At 42.7% G+C, this 17,642-nt stretch overlaps 1 protein-coding gene across 1 annotated transcript in view; it reads left to right on the top strand.

The window, feature by feature from the left end:
- LOC308092385 (uncharacterized protein) overlaps positions 1–17,642 on the top strand; it is a gene marked incomplete at both ends in the record, with an annotated part of 57,035 nt that overhangs the window by 28,534 nt on the left and 10,859 nt on the right. The window contains 8 exons of the mRNA XM_080438246.1: positions 4,469–4,585; positions 7,124–7,278; positions 10,416–10,691; positions 13,736–13,944; positions 15,935–15,985; positions 16,288–16,374; positions 16,542–16,606; positions 16,975–17,097. Coding sequence (XP_080294372.1) covers positions 4,469–4,585; positions 7,124–7,278; positions 10,416–10,691; positions 13,736–13,944; positions 15,935–15,985; positions 16,288–16,374; positions 16,542–16,606; positions 16,975–17,097 — 1,083 coding nt within the window. The remainder of the gene's footprint in view (positions 1–4,468; positions 4,586–7,123; positions 7,279–10,415; positions 10,692–13,735; positions 13,945–15,934; positions 15,986–16,287; positions 16,375–16,541; positions 16,607–16,974; positions 17,098–17,642) is intronic.

The raw sequence follows: 17,642 nt of genomic DNA, 5'->3' as shown, positions 1-17,642 counted from the left end.
ACCCTTCAAGAAATATATATATATATATATATATATATATATATATATATATATATATATATATATATATATATATATATATTATTATTATTATTTTATTTTTTTTAATATTTTTTTTTCAATACTTTTTTTTACCCAAAGATTTTAAGGAATTCAAAACAAAAAATGCAATAACATAAAATAATATATATATTAAAATCAATCTGAAAAAAAGAATTAAGTGATTAATTCATAATGTATTTGTGTATGTTTGTGTCACTGGAAGACACCAACTTTTTGGGAAACACTGTCCTAGACTAGAGTCTTCATTTTCTTGTGTCCATCTGCTGCCCTCTACTGTCAGTGTTGTTGCTCTGCAGCCTGTGTCGTAGTGCATGCAGTGTCCTGGTTTCAGTTTTCCAATATCATTTTAGCCATAATTATGTTGTCTGTCTCCTGCAGAAAAGTTGACTTTCACAGTTTTGTAAATTGGTAGGATAATAATAATAATAATAATAATAATAATAATAATAATAAACTTTATTTGTATAGCACCTTTCATGACATGAAATGCAGCTCAAAGTGCTTTACAGAGCAAGAATACAATTACAGTTACAACCAATTTAACAATAAAGCAAACAAAAATAAAATAAAATAAAATAAAAGCAAAGGCATAAAACAACATTAAAATAGGCAATACAGTGAGGAATTAAAAATCAACCAAAGAATCAGCTAAAAGCAAGAGTGAAGAAATAGGTCTTGAGCTGTGCTTTAAAGCTATCGACAGAGGCTGCCTGTCTTAGGTGTAATGGGAGTTTATTCCACACTGTCGGTCCGTAAAAGCAGAATGCTGCTTCACCGTATTTTTTATATGTCATTGTAGGCACCTCGAGCAGGTCAGCACTTGAAGACCTGAGGGCCCGATTTGGAACATATCTCTCTAGGCAGTCAGAGAGGTAGGAAGGTGCCAGACCATTTAGAGCTTTATAAACTATTGAAATAATTTTAAAATCAATCCTAAAAACAACCGGGAGCCAGTGTAGTGAAGCTAGAACTGGAGTGATATGTTCTCTCATCCTAGTTTTAGTTAAAATTCTGGCTGCCGCATTTTGAACAAGTTGTAATCTGTCAGTTGTTTTCTTTGGCAGGCCAGAGTAGAGTGCGTTGCAGTAATCAAGCCGAGAGAAAACAAAAGCGTGGATCAACGTTTTTGCATCGTCTAACGACAAATAGTCTCTAATTCGCGCAATATTTCTAAGATGAAAGAAAGCAATCTTGGTGACATGATTAATGTGTGTATTAAAATTCAATTCAGAATCGATAATAACCCCCAGGTTCTTTACTGTGGTGTTACTTTCTACAGCCAGGTTACCAAGTCTACTTGTTATTGATTCTCTCTGCTCACTGGAGCCAATTATGAGAACTTCTGTTTTATCCTCATTTAGCTTAAGAAAGTTTTCACTCATCCAGCATTTTATACTGGACAGACAGGTCAACAATGGGTCTAGAGCGCAGGGGTCGTCTGGAGCTACTGAAAGATACAGCTGGGTATCATCAGCATAGAAATGGAAGTTCACTCCGTGATCGGCGATGAGTTCTCCCAGCGGTAGTATATACAGGGAGAACAATAAGGGACCCAGAATTGAGCCCTGTGGAATACCAGAACAGATGTTGTGTTTGTCTGAGTCAAAGTTAGCTAGACTGACAAAATAGCTTCTGCCTGTTAGGTAAGAGTAAAACCAAGACAAGGCTGTGCCTGACAAACCAATCCAGTACTCCATGCGTTGTAGTAGAATTGTGTGATCAATCGTATCAAAAGCAGCGGTTAAATCAAGGAGTAGGAGAACAGATACATTTGGTTGGTTAGACTGTGCGTGTTTGCGGCCAAATGCAAACACTAACGATCATTAGATGGTTAGACAGTAGACATGCTTGGTTGCGTGGTCATGAGATATTGTCTATATGCAAGTTCACTGTGAAAGAGATGCCAGAAATGTTGCAGCAAGTGATTAAAACGTTTAGTTTTCTTCATTGAGCAAGTGAAGAGGTGTTTTTGTATACATTTAGAGAGAAAAAAGCCAAAACTGTGAAGAGTTTCTGCAGAAAACAAATATTTATTTTCAAAATTGTATGAATGTAGAAATAATTCACAAATGTTAAAAAGTTGATGGACAAAAGTCTAGTGTCTGTTACTTTGTGATGTTCTGTGTTGTGTTGTGTTGTGTTGTGTTGTGTTGTGTTGTGTTGTAACTTGTGTTGTAACTTGTGTTGTGTTACACAACGCAATGCAACTTGTGTTGTGTTGTGCTGTGCTGTACTGTGCTGTGTTGTACTGTGCTGTGTTGTACTGTGCTGTGTTGTGCTGTGTTGTACTGTGCTGTGCTGTGCTGTACTGTGCTGTACTGTGCTGTGTTGTGCTGTGCTGTGTTGTGCTGTGTTGTGCTGTGCTGTGTTGTGCTGTATGGTGCATTGTACAGTATGTATGAGCTGTGTACAGGTGCTGTGCTGTTGGCTTTTACCTGGCTTTTATAATTGCCATCTTTTTACTGCTATGTCACTATCGTTTATAGTGCAATTTCAATAAAGACATGAGAGATGATCTTATATGTGTATTGTCACTGTGTTACGTAGCTGTTGTAGAATAGTGTAGGTGATTGAACCTCACAAGTGTCTTCTACTTTATGTATGTATTGTCTCAACCACCCCCCCCTCTCTCTCTCTCTCTCTCTCTCTCTCTCGCTCTCTTTCATACACACAATCTCAAAACCCAAACTCACACTGGATGGAAGGAAGCATAGGTCTATCCGGATGAGGATGTAAGATATCCAACCAATCATATTATCTGATCCTGTATCTATCCATCCATCCATCCCTCAAATCAAGCAGTGATCAATCACTCCATCCATCCATATGGATCTATGCATGACTCAGTGAATAGTGGCAGACTGTGTGAATCCATGCATTGTGCAGAATGTGTGCACGTGTCATTAGTCATAAATAATCCATTTGAACCCATTAAGACCGGGAAAGAATCTGTGTCATTTTTAGATTTATTTGGCTATTTTGTTTTTATCGTGAAAATGTGTGCAAATCTTTGAATATATATATTCTTTTTTTTTAAGCGAACATTTGTAACTCAAATCTTTGCTTCTGGGGGGTCCCTGGAACAATATATTTTGAGATGGAGGTCCGCATTTTGGGGGTCCTTGACATGAAAAAGGTTTGAGACAACATACGTTTTTTCCCCAAAAAAAACTCTTCGGATTTAGAAGACATTTGTAGAATCCCCCAGAAGCAAAGATTTGAGTTAAAAATGTTCGCTTTAAAAAATATATATATATTCAAAGATTTGCACACATTTTCATGATTTTTCAAAAAAAATAGCAGATCTACAAGCTCGTACAAGCTTGTAGATCTGCTATTTTTGAATAGCCAAAGTATAAAATAATGATTAAAGTGGTTAAAATTTGAAATTAATGGCATTTCATCTGCACAGCACTCTCATGATCAACAGTCAACTTGCACGTCTTTCATCCGTCTGCATCCGTCTGCATCCGTCTGCATCCGTCTGCATCCGTCTGCATCCGTCTGCATCCGTCACGTAAAAACATCTTTCACTGAAATCAGTTGTCGCTGTTGGTTTTGTAAATATTTAACCAATGAAAAGTATTAGCAAGAGCGACTAAATAATAACTACATTGGATCCATTGGAAAACAGGCTCTTTTTTTTCATTTCCTGAAAAGTAATGGTTTTGGACATACACGGGTTTCACACAACAGTAACGACATAACGAATAAAGAATAGAAAATAACATGATAATTTTATACATTTTATACAAACATAGTCATTCTCATTCTCATTGTTATTAGTGTGTGTGTGATGTTATTATTGTGTGTGTGTGTGTGTGTGTGTGTGTGTGTGTGTGTGTGTGTGTGTGTGTGTGTGTGTGTGTGATGTTATTATTGTGTGTGATGCTGTTATTGTGTGTGATGTTATTATTGTGTGTGTGTGTGTGTGTGTGTGTGTGTGTGTGTGTGTGTGTGTGTGTGTGTGTGTGTGTGTGTGTGTGTGTGTGTGTGTGTGTGTGTGAGATGTTATTATTGTGTGTGATGTTGTTATTGTGTGTGTGTGTGTGTGTGTGTGTGTGTGTGTGTGTGTGTGTGATGTTATTATTGTGTGTGATTTTGTTATTGTGTTATTGTGTGTGTGTGTGATGTTGTTATTGTGTGTGTGTGTGTGTGATGTTGTTATTGTGTGTGTGTGTGTGTGATGTTGTTATTGTGTGTGTGTGTGTGATGTTGTTATTGTGTGTGTGTGTGTGTGATGTTGTTATTGTGTGTGTGTGTGTGATGTTGTTATTGTGTGTGTGTGTGTGTGATGTTGTTATTGTGTGTGTGTGTGTGTGTGATGTTGTTATTGTGTGTGTGTGTGTGATGTTGTTATTGTGTGTGTGTGTGTGTGTGTGTGATGTTGTTATTGTGTGTGTGTGTGTGATGTTGGCAGTTGGAGGCGGCACTCTCAAAGTGAAGATGATGATGATGAAGGAGGAGGAGGTCCTGTCAGAGCATGGCCCAGCCAGACCAGCCTTCACAGCACAGATGACATGTGAGCGCACACAAGCACACACACATGCGCCCACACACACACACACACACACACACACACACACACACACACACACACACACACACACACACATACACACACACACACACACACACACACACATACACACACACACACACACACACACACACACACACACACACACACACACACACACACACACACACATACACACACACACACACATACACACACACACACACACACACACACACACACACATACTGTACACACACACACACACACACACACACACACACGTGCTCCCACGCATGCACACACTCAAGTACGCACACATGCGCGCACGCATGCGTCCATGCACGCACACATGCACACACACACGCAGGCACATACTGGCCCTCATTTATCAACGCGGTGCAGACCAAATAATGGGCGTACGGCGAGATCACAGCAACTTTCGGCATTTATCAATATATCCTGACGTTGGCTTCATCCTACCGTACGCTGAGATCTCACGTCTGGTCTAGAGCAGTTGTTGACGTTGGCTGCGCCCGTTTTTCTATCCTAGACCTGCGGAGCAGCATTGTCTGACTGTCTGACAGGCATCTGGACACATTTATCCATCCCAAAATGTATATCTACACTATAAAATAATCATCTTTTAAAGTAATTTAAACAAACTGCTTTAACAGTCATTCAGATAAGATTGCAGATCTACAAGCTCACATTGTGAGCTTGTAGATCTGCTATTTTCAAAATATACGAGCGCTTTTGCGTCGGGAGTCCAGCGGTCGGGACTCCCGACCATCTTTTCATGGACAGTGAGGTCTACAAACTTACAGTAGCTTGTCCTATGGTATGGAGTTATGTCATAGAGAGTTATGTAGGCTACACAACCTGGCAGGATATAAACCTGACGCTCCAATCTCTTATAACGTGGGTGGCGGCACGGGATCACTGCAGTCTGCAGACCGTCCGAGTCTCATGGGGAATATAGCCTACATGACTGCTTTAGTGTAACTCGAACGCGCACTGCTCGGTACGGGGTAAATCAATATACAAGCGTATTCCATTCATGGCGATGTGATTGGTATCATAATATGTCATTCATGTAGGCTACAAGCCTACGTGACTGACAAAGATTTTACCGTAACGGATTATGAAAGACACAGTTGGGCGCGTGTGTGTGTGTGTGTGTGTGTGTGAGAGAGAGAGAGAGAGAGAGAGAGAGAGAGAGAGAGAGAGAGAGAGAGAGAGAGAGAGAGAGAGAGAGAGAGAGAGAGAGAGAGAGAGAGAGAGAGAGAGAGAGAGAGAGAGAGAGGCGTGTGCATGTGTGTGTGCGTGTGTGTGCGTGCGTGTGTGTGTGTGTGTGTGTGTGTGTGTGTGTGTGTGTGTGTGTGTGTGTGTGTGTGACTTGACGGGCAGTGAGGCGAGGCGAGCCGGCGAAACCCTTTCTTTGGTCGTATTCTGGTTCTTCATGTCGTAAAATCGGGGTGTTTCGAGAATATTTAAGGGCCGTGTTATTTAAATGACGCTCGTTTTCAGACGTGAGATTTATCAAGGCTGGGACCAAATGTACACTCGGATCGGCTGTGTAGGATTCGTTGATAAATGTGACTTCGACGTTGGCGTACGGCCGAATATATGGAAAAATATACGCCGGTTTATACGCTCCGTTGATAAATGAGGGCCACTATGTGCATAATGCACATAATATTTACACAGTTTGCACACACATGCACACATGTATGCACTAGGCCTGTCCCCGACTAAGGATTTGTTTAGTCGACTCTAATTGGCGACTAATTGCCAATAGTCGACTGGCAGTTTTATTTTTTGGGCCAAAATACATTTTATTTCAAAGGGCCAAGTCTACACAGTTTGTTTTGTCTCCAGCAGAGTTTCTAGTGTCTCTATCTCTCTCTGGAAGAGGTTGCACATGAACTCTGCAGCCGCACTGAGGCGCTCCAACACAAACAATACCAATACAAAGACGGGGAATAAGAAGAATAAAGTGGAAGTTACGTGTCGTTGCAGGCGTAGACTTGGCCAAAAAACAATTTAAAACATTTTTGGCCGTTAAAAAAAATAAAAATAAATTTTTTTTTTTTTTTTTTTTTTTCGACTAGAGTCGACTAAGAGACACTTAGTCGACTCAGACCCCCCGCGACTAACCAGTCGACTAGTCGACTTAGTCGAGGTCAGGCCTAGTATGCACACATACACACACACACTTACATGACCTCATGCTGCATGCAAACACACGTGCACTCATGCACACACTCAAGTACGCACACATGTGGCACATAATATGTGCATAATGCACAGTTTGCACACACACACACACACACACACACACACACACACACACACACACACACACACACACACACACACACACACACACACACACACACACACATGCAGTATGTTGCCATTTTTTCCTGACCCAGTATGTATACTGATGAGACACGGCCATCAGGTGTCATAGCTCTAAAAGGCTGTGGCATCATTCGGCCATGTGGTCAAACAGCATTGTTGTCTTCTTGCTCCCAGTCTGAAAGAGCGTCCGGCGTCTGCGGCCAGTCAGACCAGTGCGGTGGTCAACGAGCGTCTTCAGGAGCTGGTCAAGATGTTCAAGGAGCGAACGGAGAAAGCCAAGGAGAAGCTCATAGAGCTGGACAGCTCCGATGACGACAGTGTGGACGCCTGTGAGTGACACACACATTGTGGATACGAGCCTACGCTTACACTAGTGTAGAACAGTGGTTCCCAACCGTGTGAGGATCAGAGTGGAGTGGACCAGTGGTGAGGATCAGAGTGGAGTGGACCAGTGGTGAGGATCAGAGTGGAGTTAATCTCTCAAGAACAGATTCTGCACTGCGTTGGAATCTGTCGGGGAGGTTCGTCATAACGTGTGCGCATTGGCTACAAGTGGGCGTGCCTTCAGATCAGGAAGCAGGCCGCGCTTTACCCAATCAAATGTAGTGGGCGGGATTCACATGTCCGTCGATCTTTCCCCCTCGAAACAAACCCAAACTAATTTAACAATAGCGTCCGCGGAGCAGACAAAACCACGGAAAGATATTCACATTTTAACTTGCTCTTTCATCATAGAAACAAGTGGGCTTATAACCAAAACGATCCATGTTCTCTGGGAGAAGTGGTGTTAGTGTTCCGTGTAGAAATATTGTTAGTGGGAATGAAAACATAGTGGCACCCACCGGAAGTGAAAGCTGAAGGCAGACCTAAACCCCAGTTTCCTTGCGCACTGGTGTTACGTTTTCTTCCGCCCAGAGCCAACAGACATAGAACAAACAGCAGAGGTCGCTGTTTTTTTACATTTTCAGTTGGATCTGGGTTCCCAGATTGGAGTGGAGTGGACCAGTGGGAAATCTGGAAAGTGTTTGCGTGGACCACGAGCATTCTCAGAGCATGTTTATTTTAACGATCAATGAGTCGTGTTCCGGATTGGGTGCATGCGCACTAGGGGATTCTAGGTAACTTGAAGCCTAAATTAAAAAATATTTATATATATATATTTAGCATTTTTTCCCCCTCTATCAGCCACTATATAATGATGCTGGGGTGTTTTCCTGCATTGAAACACAGTCCTCTTTCTGAAATCCGTATTTTCCCTACTATATATGTTTTGACATCCGGGTATCCAGCTCTGTCCGGGACGTAAATGAAAAGCACGCATGTGCGCGTCCGTGCGCGTTCCGTGTCCGTGTGGCGAGTTCGAGTGAAACCGGATGGAACCGAGTGCAGCCGACAAAAATGGAACGGCAGCCATTGTTTTCTCTGCTGTGTTTTTACTTTCGGTTTTAAAACTTTAAAACGCTCTCAAACTTCTTTTTTGAGGCACGGAATTTACTTTTAAGATAGCGTTTGGATAGAATTTAGTTGTTTAACTTCATATATGTGGTCAATTAATCATGACCAAAAAAAGGGAAGGCAGTGACACGTATGTATCCGAATAAAGCAACCTATTTTCGGCATAGCCCCTTCTAAAGTCCCCTTGCGTCATATTAGCTGGTGCTGGGGAAAATTTGCTGATGATTGGCTGAGGGAGAATGAACTGCTGATTGGCTGAAGGGGTTGTCAGTCAACGGTACTAACTGTTTGACAACAGTTTTTTTCTTTTTTTGATCTCTGAAGTTGCCTAGAATCCCTTTAAGTAACTAACCACTTAAAGGAGGAGTTCACCCAAAAAATGACTTATTTTCTATCAATTGCACACCCTATGAAGCCTTGAATCCATGGATTCTTTTTTGTTTTTGTCGCATTCCTAAGCTAATAATTTGATTCCCGTCTCCTACCGGCTAATGTATCCGGTAGGAGACACAAAGTAGATTATTTGTGTCTCCTACCGGAAATACACACGGTCATCAAATTATTGTCTTAGGAATGCCACAAAAACAAAAATAAATCCATGAAATCAAGGCTTCATGGGGTGTGTAATTGATAGAAAATAAGTAATTTTTTGAGTGAACTCCTCCTTTAAGTACTATTTTATACTTTCACTGTTCAAAAACAGCCGATCTACAAGCTCACAATGCGGTGCAATACAGTACGACACATTGTGAGCTTGTAGATCAGCTATTGAAAAAAAAAAAAAAAGGGAAAAAAATATTTTATACTGTTAATATATTTTGATGCCAAAACTGTGTAACATTTGCTCAAGTCAAACTTTGAATACAGGCCTTTTACTTGTAGCAGAGTATTTGTATATCGTGCTATTGGTAAAGTTCTTACTATTCTTCTTATTAGTGTGGTTGCCCTAACAGGGCAACCAGACTATTGTTATAGATAAACTGAAAAACGCTTTATTTCAAACCGCATCTCCTCCCACAGTTTTTATCTCCCAATGTCGTGCCATATGTCAAAATGACCGGCTTGACCGGGAATCGTGTGCTTGTATTTTGCTAAGAGATTGGTTAAATCGTTTAATTGATATTGATTTATTAGTGCATTAAATGTCCCCATCCACTTAAATGGGAAAATGAAAAAACTCCCATTCAAGTATTTATTTCTCAGAAACCGTAAGGGCTAGAGTTTCAAGACTTGGAGGGGTGGTTCATGATTTAGTCCAAAATTATTATAAAAATAATTAAACCAATCGGCCTCATGGTGGCGCTATAACAGCCCCCTTTACGTTTTGGCCTATAACTCTTGAACCGTAGGTTGTAGAATAAAAATCATTTTTTTCCTAGATTCCTTGGGTCATGACGCAACTCCCCATATAGGCCACGCCCATTTGCGTCAGGATAGATTTTCCGCCATTTTGAATTTTCTTCAAAACACACTTTTAGCTCCTCCTCCCACATATTTTCTCCAAATTTCACAAAAATCGGTACACATGATCTCTGGACCCATGCGATAATCTGGAGCCATACCGTTCGTCCGTAAATGGCTTCCAAAGTTAGAGGGAGGGGCCCGTTTTACAAAAAAGCCCACAAATCACGAACAAAACGTCCAGTCAATCCCAAATTTGAATCACATGTCAAGGGTGGTTTACTCAACAAATCCCCAAAAGCATTTCCACTTTGATCCATAGGGGGCGCCACAAATGCTCAAAATGTAACCGTTTGATGCAAAAACCTTATGTTGGGGGGATCAATCCTCTCAAAATGAAACGCAAGTGATCTCAGGAGTGACGTGACAATGTAATTGGCGCAGCCTCCGACGGTATTCCTCCCGACGTATTCCTCGAGAGTCGAGACCCGGTGGCAGCGACCCGCGACCCGCGTCGGCGCAAACCACACTTTGCAATTGCCCTGAATTGCGAAAAATTCTAGTTGGTAACGTTCTCCTTCTGACCTCTCACCTTCCCTGTGACCTTCAGCTCCTCCTCAGGCACCAGCCCCGCCCCCTGGTCCCGGGGACCTGAAGGAGAGCCGGGCGGGAGCGTCAAGAGGAGGAGGAAGACGAGGAGGAGGAAGAAGAGGAGGAGGAGGAGGAGGAGGAGGAGGGGTACCGGATGAGGAGGAGGCGGAGGAGGAGGAGGAGGAGGAGGAGGAGGAGGAGGAACAGTCTCGGTGCTCCTGCAAGGTGAAAGCTCCTCGGTGGATAGGAGCCCTTATGCAGTACCGCTTCCCCGCCAGCATCGACCCTTTTACCAGTGAGAACCCTGCCTGCCTGCATGCTCCTCCCGTTTAGAACCTCATACATTAGAGCAGGGGTCTTCAACGTTTACAGCCCAAGGACCCCCTAGCTGAGAGAGAGATGAAGCAGGGACCCCCTACTCTATAAAGTCTGCTCTTTTTACCCTCTACACCTATAGCTCTTTAGCCAAAAATAGCAGATCTACAAGCTCACAACGCCTCGCGCTGCGAGGCGTTGTGAGCTTGTAGATCTGCTATTTTTGGCTAAAGTTCTCCTCAAAAAAAGGGATGCTAGGGTTCAAGTGGTTGAGGTAAAAAAAAAAGAAATCATATCACACAAAGATTTGGCGGACCCCCTGTAGTAACTCTGAGGACCCCCTAGGGGTCCCGGACCCCCTGTAGTAACTCTGAGGACCCCCTGTTGAAGACCCCTGCATTAAAGGGATAGTTCTCCCAAAAAAATACTTTTTTTCTATCTATTCGCCAAGTCTCCATGGGGTGCCATGGAGACTTGTTAGCTGTAGAATACAACCCTCGTAGACGTATTTATGATTCTGACGTCTTCAATCTACGAGAGTTGTAGGGTTCACCCTCCATGGACACAGGGACGATCTGCACTATGCCCCGTAGACACTCCAAACATGTACAAATGTGAAAATAAAGGTGCTTACCCCCACGCCCCAAATGTTAACTGTCTCTAGGCGGTAGTAGTTTAATGTAATAATCCATATCTTTCAATGAAGAAATGTTTTAATGCCGTCTGTGGCCGAACGCCATTTTTTCACCCTCGTTTACTTCCTGTTTACATTGAGTGTAATTCCGGGTTCCACCGGATGCGCCCCGTCACTACCCGTCACTACCGCCCATTGGGAACTTCCGACAGAATCGGCCACAGACGGCATTAAAATACTTCTTTATTGAAAGATATGAATTATTACATTAAACTACTACCCCGTAGAGCCAGTTAACATTTGGGGCGTGGGGGTAAGCACCTTTATTTTCACATTTGTACATGTTTGGAGTGTCTACGGGGCATAGTGCAGAAAGTCCAGGTCTCCATGGGATGTGAACCCTACAACTCTTGTAGATTGAAGACGTCAGAATCATAAATACGTCTACGAGGGTTGTATACTACAGCTAGAGACTTGTATTCATGGATCATTTTTTTTTGTTTTTCTCTCATTCCTAAAGCCAATAATTTGATGACCAGCGGACCGTTAGGCAGTGGTTCCGGTAGGAGACACAAAGGAGACTCTTTGTGTCTCCTACCGGAACCGCTGCCGGTCATCATATTATTGTCTTAGGAATGAGACTAAAACATATCCATGAATTCAAGTCTCCATGGGGTGACTAATACAAAAAGGTCATTTTGGGGTGAACTATCCCTTTAAGCTTAACGCCGCTTGCCTGTTAACACAGCAGAGTGGAACGTTGTTTATCCAAACCCAGTGGTGGAAAAAGTACTCAAATTCTTTACTTGAGTAAAAGTATCAATACTGCATTATAGAAATACTCTGTTTACAAGTAAGAATCCGGAGTTAAAAATGTACTTGAGTAAAAGTACAGGAGTATTGGTATTGGAAATGTACTTAAAGTACCGAAAGTAGAAAGTACTGAATCAAGCAACTTAAAAACTGTCCAGGCTCCCAAAAAGCCTGAGTAGACGATAAAATATCCCTTTAACTGTACAGTAGTCCCGGGTTTCCACCCGTTTCCTGTTCCGGTTCAGTTTCCAGCTTCATTTGATTGGCTCAGCAGCAGATTGAATCAGTAACACTTTTGGATTGGATTGGGTTTGGATTAATAAGGAGGATCTACTGTGTGCTTTGAACGAATCAGATCCTAGACATCCGCCATCCATTCCCATTTGTCCCTCCTTTGCTGTCATCTCTCTCTCTCTCTCTCTCTCTCTCTCTCTCTCTCGCTCGCACTCTCGCTCTCTCAATTCAAAGGGGCTTTATTGGCATGAGAAAACATACGTTTACATATTGCCAAAGTAAAGTGGAACAAAACAATCAAAACTAAATAATGTAATTAAAAGGGCATAGAGAAATGTGTAAACAGAGCTGTTACATTGTAACTTAGAAATAACTGTTAGAAAACCATAAGGATTGTGCATTTGCTGGTGGTTGTATATTAGACACCCTTCTCTCTCTCTCTCTCTCTCTCTCCCTCCCTCCCTCTCCCTCTCCCTCTCCCGCTCCCTCCCTCTCTCTCTCTCTCTCTCTGCCTTATTCTCGTCCTCCATTCCTATCTTTCAACCCCATTACCAGATACATTTTTTTTACGGTGAATCGCAACAAAAAAAAAGTGATTGAGTCTGTCTGTGGGATTTCTAAATATTTGACCATTAACACATCGACCGCCAGAGGTTAATCTCATAATGTACTCACCAGTGCCAAGGTGTTTTGTTTTTTTGTTTTTTTCATGTCGCCATAGATCTTGTTAAAATCCTTAAGATTGAGCCGTACACGGTCTGTTTACATCCGCGACATCCCACTGTATCTCCCAGTGAAAACCACGTGTCAAACGGGGTATCCATGTTGTAGTTAGAGCGGATTACGTTAAACAGTGAAATGCGAGGAGAAAAAACTACAGGAAGAGAATTGAGTTTCAGTTTCGTCTGTAGAACGAGGGCGGACGTGATCGTCAAAACCGGATCCCAAACACTTTCGGATTTTTTTTTTATCCACTTCCGTTTCCGGTTTGATGACCGGAAACGGAAGTGGATAAAAAAAAAATCCGAAAGTGCACCCGGAAATTTTTAGCGCGAAAAGACCGTGGACCGTAGGGCTACGGTCTCGGCGCTTAACAGTTGGATTTAACGGACCGTAGGACTACGTTCTTGGCGGTTAATGTTAATGGGCGGTTAATAGCGCGGCACCGAGTGCCGCGCTATGAGCTTGTAGATCTGCTATTTTTGAAAAATCGTGAAAAAATATATTTTTTATTTTTTTCAAAAAACTGTTAGGATTTAGATTTTTTTAAAGAATCGCCTCAGGTCTTAAAGGGTTAAGTAAAACATTTGAGTACTCTTTTTCCACCACTGCTACTCTTGCAGATCTGAGCTACGTGCTGTGGCTGCTGCTGGTGACTCTGGCGTGGAACTGGAACGTGTGGTTCATCCCGGTGCGCTGGGCCTTCCCCTACCAGACCCCCGACAACATCTACTACTGGCTGCTGACCGACTACGTCTGTGACCTGGTCTACATCCTGGACATCACCGTCTTCCAGCCGCGCCTGCAGTTCGTGCGAGGGGGAGACATCGTGGTGAGTGCATGGTCTATAGAGGGGGAGACAACGTGGTGAGTGCATGGTCTATAGAGGAGGAGACATGGTGGTGAGTGCATGGTCTATAGAGGGGGAGACATCGTGGTGAGTGCATGGTCTATAGAGGGGGAGACATCGTGGTGAGTGCATGGTCTATAGAGGGGGAGACATCGTGGTGAGTGCATGGTCTATAGAGGGGGAGACATCGTGGTGAGTGCATGGAGGGGGAGACATGGTGGTGAGTGCATGGTCTATAGAGGAGGAGACATGGTGGTGAGTGCATGGTCTATAGAGGGGGAGACATCGTGGTGAGTGCATGGTCTATAGAGGGGGAGACATCGTGGTGAGTGCATGGTCTATAGAGGGGGAGACATCGTGGTGAGTGCATGGTCTATAGAGGAGGAGACATGGTGGTGAGTGCATGGTCTATAGAGGGGGAGACATCGTGGTGAGTGCATGGTCTATAGAGGGGGAGACATCGTGGTGAGTGCATGGTCTATAGAGGGGGAGACATCATGGTGAGTGCATGGTCTATAGAGGGGGAGACATCATGGTGAGTGCATGGTCTATAGAGGGGGAGACATCGTGGTGAGTGTATGGTCTATAGAGGGGGAGACATCATGGTGAGTGCATGGTCTATAGAGGGGGAGACATCATGGTGAGTGCATGGTCTATAGAGGGGGAGACATCGTGGTGAGTGCATGGTCTATAGAGGGGGAGACATCATGGTGAGTGCATGGTCTATAGAGGGGGAGACATCATGGTGAGTGCATGGTCTATAGAGGGGGAGACATCATGGTGAGTGCATGGTCTATAGAGGGGGAGACATTGTGGTGAGTGTATGGTCTATAGAGGGGGAGACATCATGGTGAGTGCATGGTCTATAGAGGGGGAGACATCATGGTGAGTGTATGGAGGGGGAGACATCGTGGTGAGTGCATGGTCTATAGAGGGGGAGACATCGTGGTGAGTGCATGGAGGGGGAGACATCGTGGTGAGTGCATGGTCTATAGAGGAGGAGACATGGTGGTGAGTGCATGGTCTATAGAGGGGGAGACATCGTGGTGAGTGCATGGAGGGGGAGACAACGTGGTGAGTGCATGGTCTATAGAGGGGGAGACATCGTGGTGAGTGCATGGTCTATAGAGGGGGAGACATCGTGGTGAGTGCATGGTCTATAGAGGGGAGACATCGTGGTGAGTGCATGGTCTATAGAGGGGGAGACATCGTGGTGAGTGCATGGTCTATAGAGGGGAGACATCGTGGTGAGTGCATGGATGGACCACCGGTGGTGGTGGAAAACTCAGTCTTTACTTGAGTGAAAGTATCAATACTAGCAATGTAGAAATACTCTGTTACTAGTAAGCTTGTAGATCGGCTATTTTCAAATGGGCAAAATATATATAGGGCTGAAGTGGTTAATGTATGTTTTGTAATAATAATCAAAATCTAAAAAGTAACTATCTAATAAGTGTACATTAACCCTTTAAGCTGTTTCACACTTTGGTTATTCGATGTAGATCTAGATGTGAGACTATAAAGACTTACGTGTTTATATAATCAATAAATGTTATTGATTGATGGGGTATTTATGCATTGCATATGTATACTAAACATGTATGATCATGAATGATGACCTCACATGGGAGGTAAAAAATCTTAAAAAACCCAATAAACAGATTTGAAAAAAAAAGGTAAAGAATAATGTTATTGAAATAATTGACATTGAAATAATGTCGAATGAGTTGAATAAAATAAATGACCCTGGAGTGTTTGAAGTGGCATTGTAATATATATGATCTCTCTGGGATTAACTTCCTGATGACCTGAGATATGCTAACAACTGTCATCTTTTAAAAGTAGGCTTAAATACATCCTTAAACCAGGATGTGTTTGAACTAATACATTGTCATGTTAACTAATCCGTATGGTAAAGGATTCAGGCGGGCCTTTTCCAACACAGCTCATGTATGTTTTGTTTGTGTTACAGTGTGAGAAAAAGGACATGAGACAACATTACATGAAAACTACACGCTTTAAGGTAAAAGAAATGAGTCTATCACATCTGTCTGTCTGTCTGTCTGTCTGTCTGTCTGTCTCTGTCTGTCTGTCTGTCTGTCTCTGTCTGTCTGTCTGTCTGTCTGTCTGTCTGTCTGTCTGTCTGTCTGTCTGTCTGTCTGTCTGTCTCTGTCTGTCTGTCTGTCTGTCTGTCTGTCTGTCTGTCTGTCTGTCTGTCTGTCTGTCTATCTATCTATCTATCTATCTATCTATCTATCTATCTATCTATCTATCTGTCTGTCTTTCTATCTATCTAATGGATGGGTGGATGGATCTGGGTTTCAGATGGATGTGGCCAGTCTGGTTCCATTGGAGTTGTTCTACTTCAAAACTGGCATCAATCCTCTTCTTCGTTTCCCAAGACTGCTGAAGGTGAGACACTAATAACTGCCCTCTGACATTTTGCAATTTTGTAAGAGAACCTGTTGTTGGTTGATGGAGGATACTTGCTAAAATGATCACTCAGCAACAATCTTCTTTCACAACAATATCAGAAGCTCTACAAATGTTTATCTCTGCTGCCCTTACTGCCTCTTCAGATCAACTCCTTCTTTGAGTTCAATGAGCGTCTAGAAGCCATCCTGACCAAAGCCTACGTCTACAGGTGAGACGCTGCTTGTCATACTAGCTTCCTGTGTACTAGCATGAGCAGCGCCATGTTGTACATCCTTTAGCTTCCATGTTGCATGTCCTTCTTGTTTCTTAAAGGGATAGTTCACCCAAAAAAATAACTTATTTTCTATCGATTAGTCACCCCATGGAGACTTAAATTCATGGATATTATTTGGGAATTGTCGTTAAGCCAATAATTTGACGACCAGCAGCGGTTCCGGTAGGAGACACAAAGGAGACTCTTTGTGTCTCCTAGCGGAACCACTGGTCGTTTTGTTCTTAAAACCTATACCCAAAATGCATTTCCACAAGAGCCTACTGTCCTACTGTACTGTATGTCCCGTTCTTCTCCCCCTGCAGAGTGATCCGTACCACCACCTACCTTCTCTACTGTCTCCATTGTAACGCCTGTCTGTTCTACTGGGGCTCCGCCTATGAAGGACTGGGCTCCACCAAGTGGGTCTATGATGGCAAGGGCAACAGGTTGGTATAGAACAAACAGTCAATTAATCCTGCCATTCTCAACCTGTGGGTCGGGGCCCTCTGGTGGGCCACGAGGGTATTGCAAAACACTACGATTTTAATAATAATATAACATTAATATTAAAACATTTATGTAAAAAATAAAGTTATGGCATTTTTCATTGAAAAGTTAGTTTTCATTGTGATAGCGATAATTAGGAACGTAAAGTGTATTATAATGTTAGTTGCATTGATCCAAGCCGGAACATAATCTATTGATTGTTAAGTGGTCAGATGGGTGGACCGCAAATGCTATCAAGATTTCCAAGTGGGCCTTTTGATCCAGAAAAGGTTGAGAAGCATTGAATAAAGCTCGGTTTCTCATTTTAGCAGCTTGTGCATTTCATTACATTACATTACATTACAGTTATTTAGCAGACGCTTTTATCCAAAGCGACTTACAATAAGTGCATTCAACATAGGTAGGGAACGAAAACTACTAATCACCAGAAGTCTGAAGTGCATTTTCTGCAAAAACAAGCAACCAAGAGTATACCTAGCGCTAA

This window comes from Gymnoscopelus braueri, assembly GCF_963280865.1.
Source record: "Gymnoscopelus braueri genome assembly, chromosome: 9".
Taxonomy (NCBI): domain Eukaryota; kingdom Metazoa; phylum Chordata; class Actinopteri; order Myctophiformes; family Myctophidae; genus Gymnoscopelus; species Gymnoscopelus braueri.
Note: the sequence above shows the minus strand (reverse complement) of the source record. Positions and strands in the feature narration are given on the sequence as shown.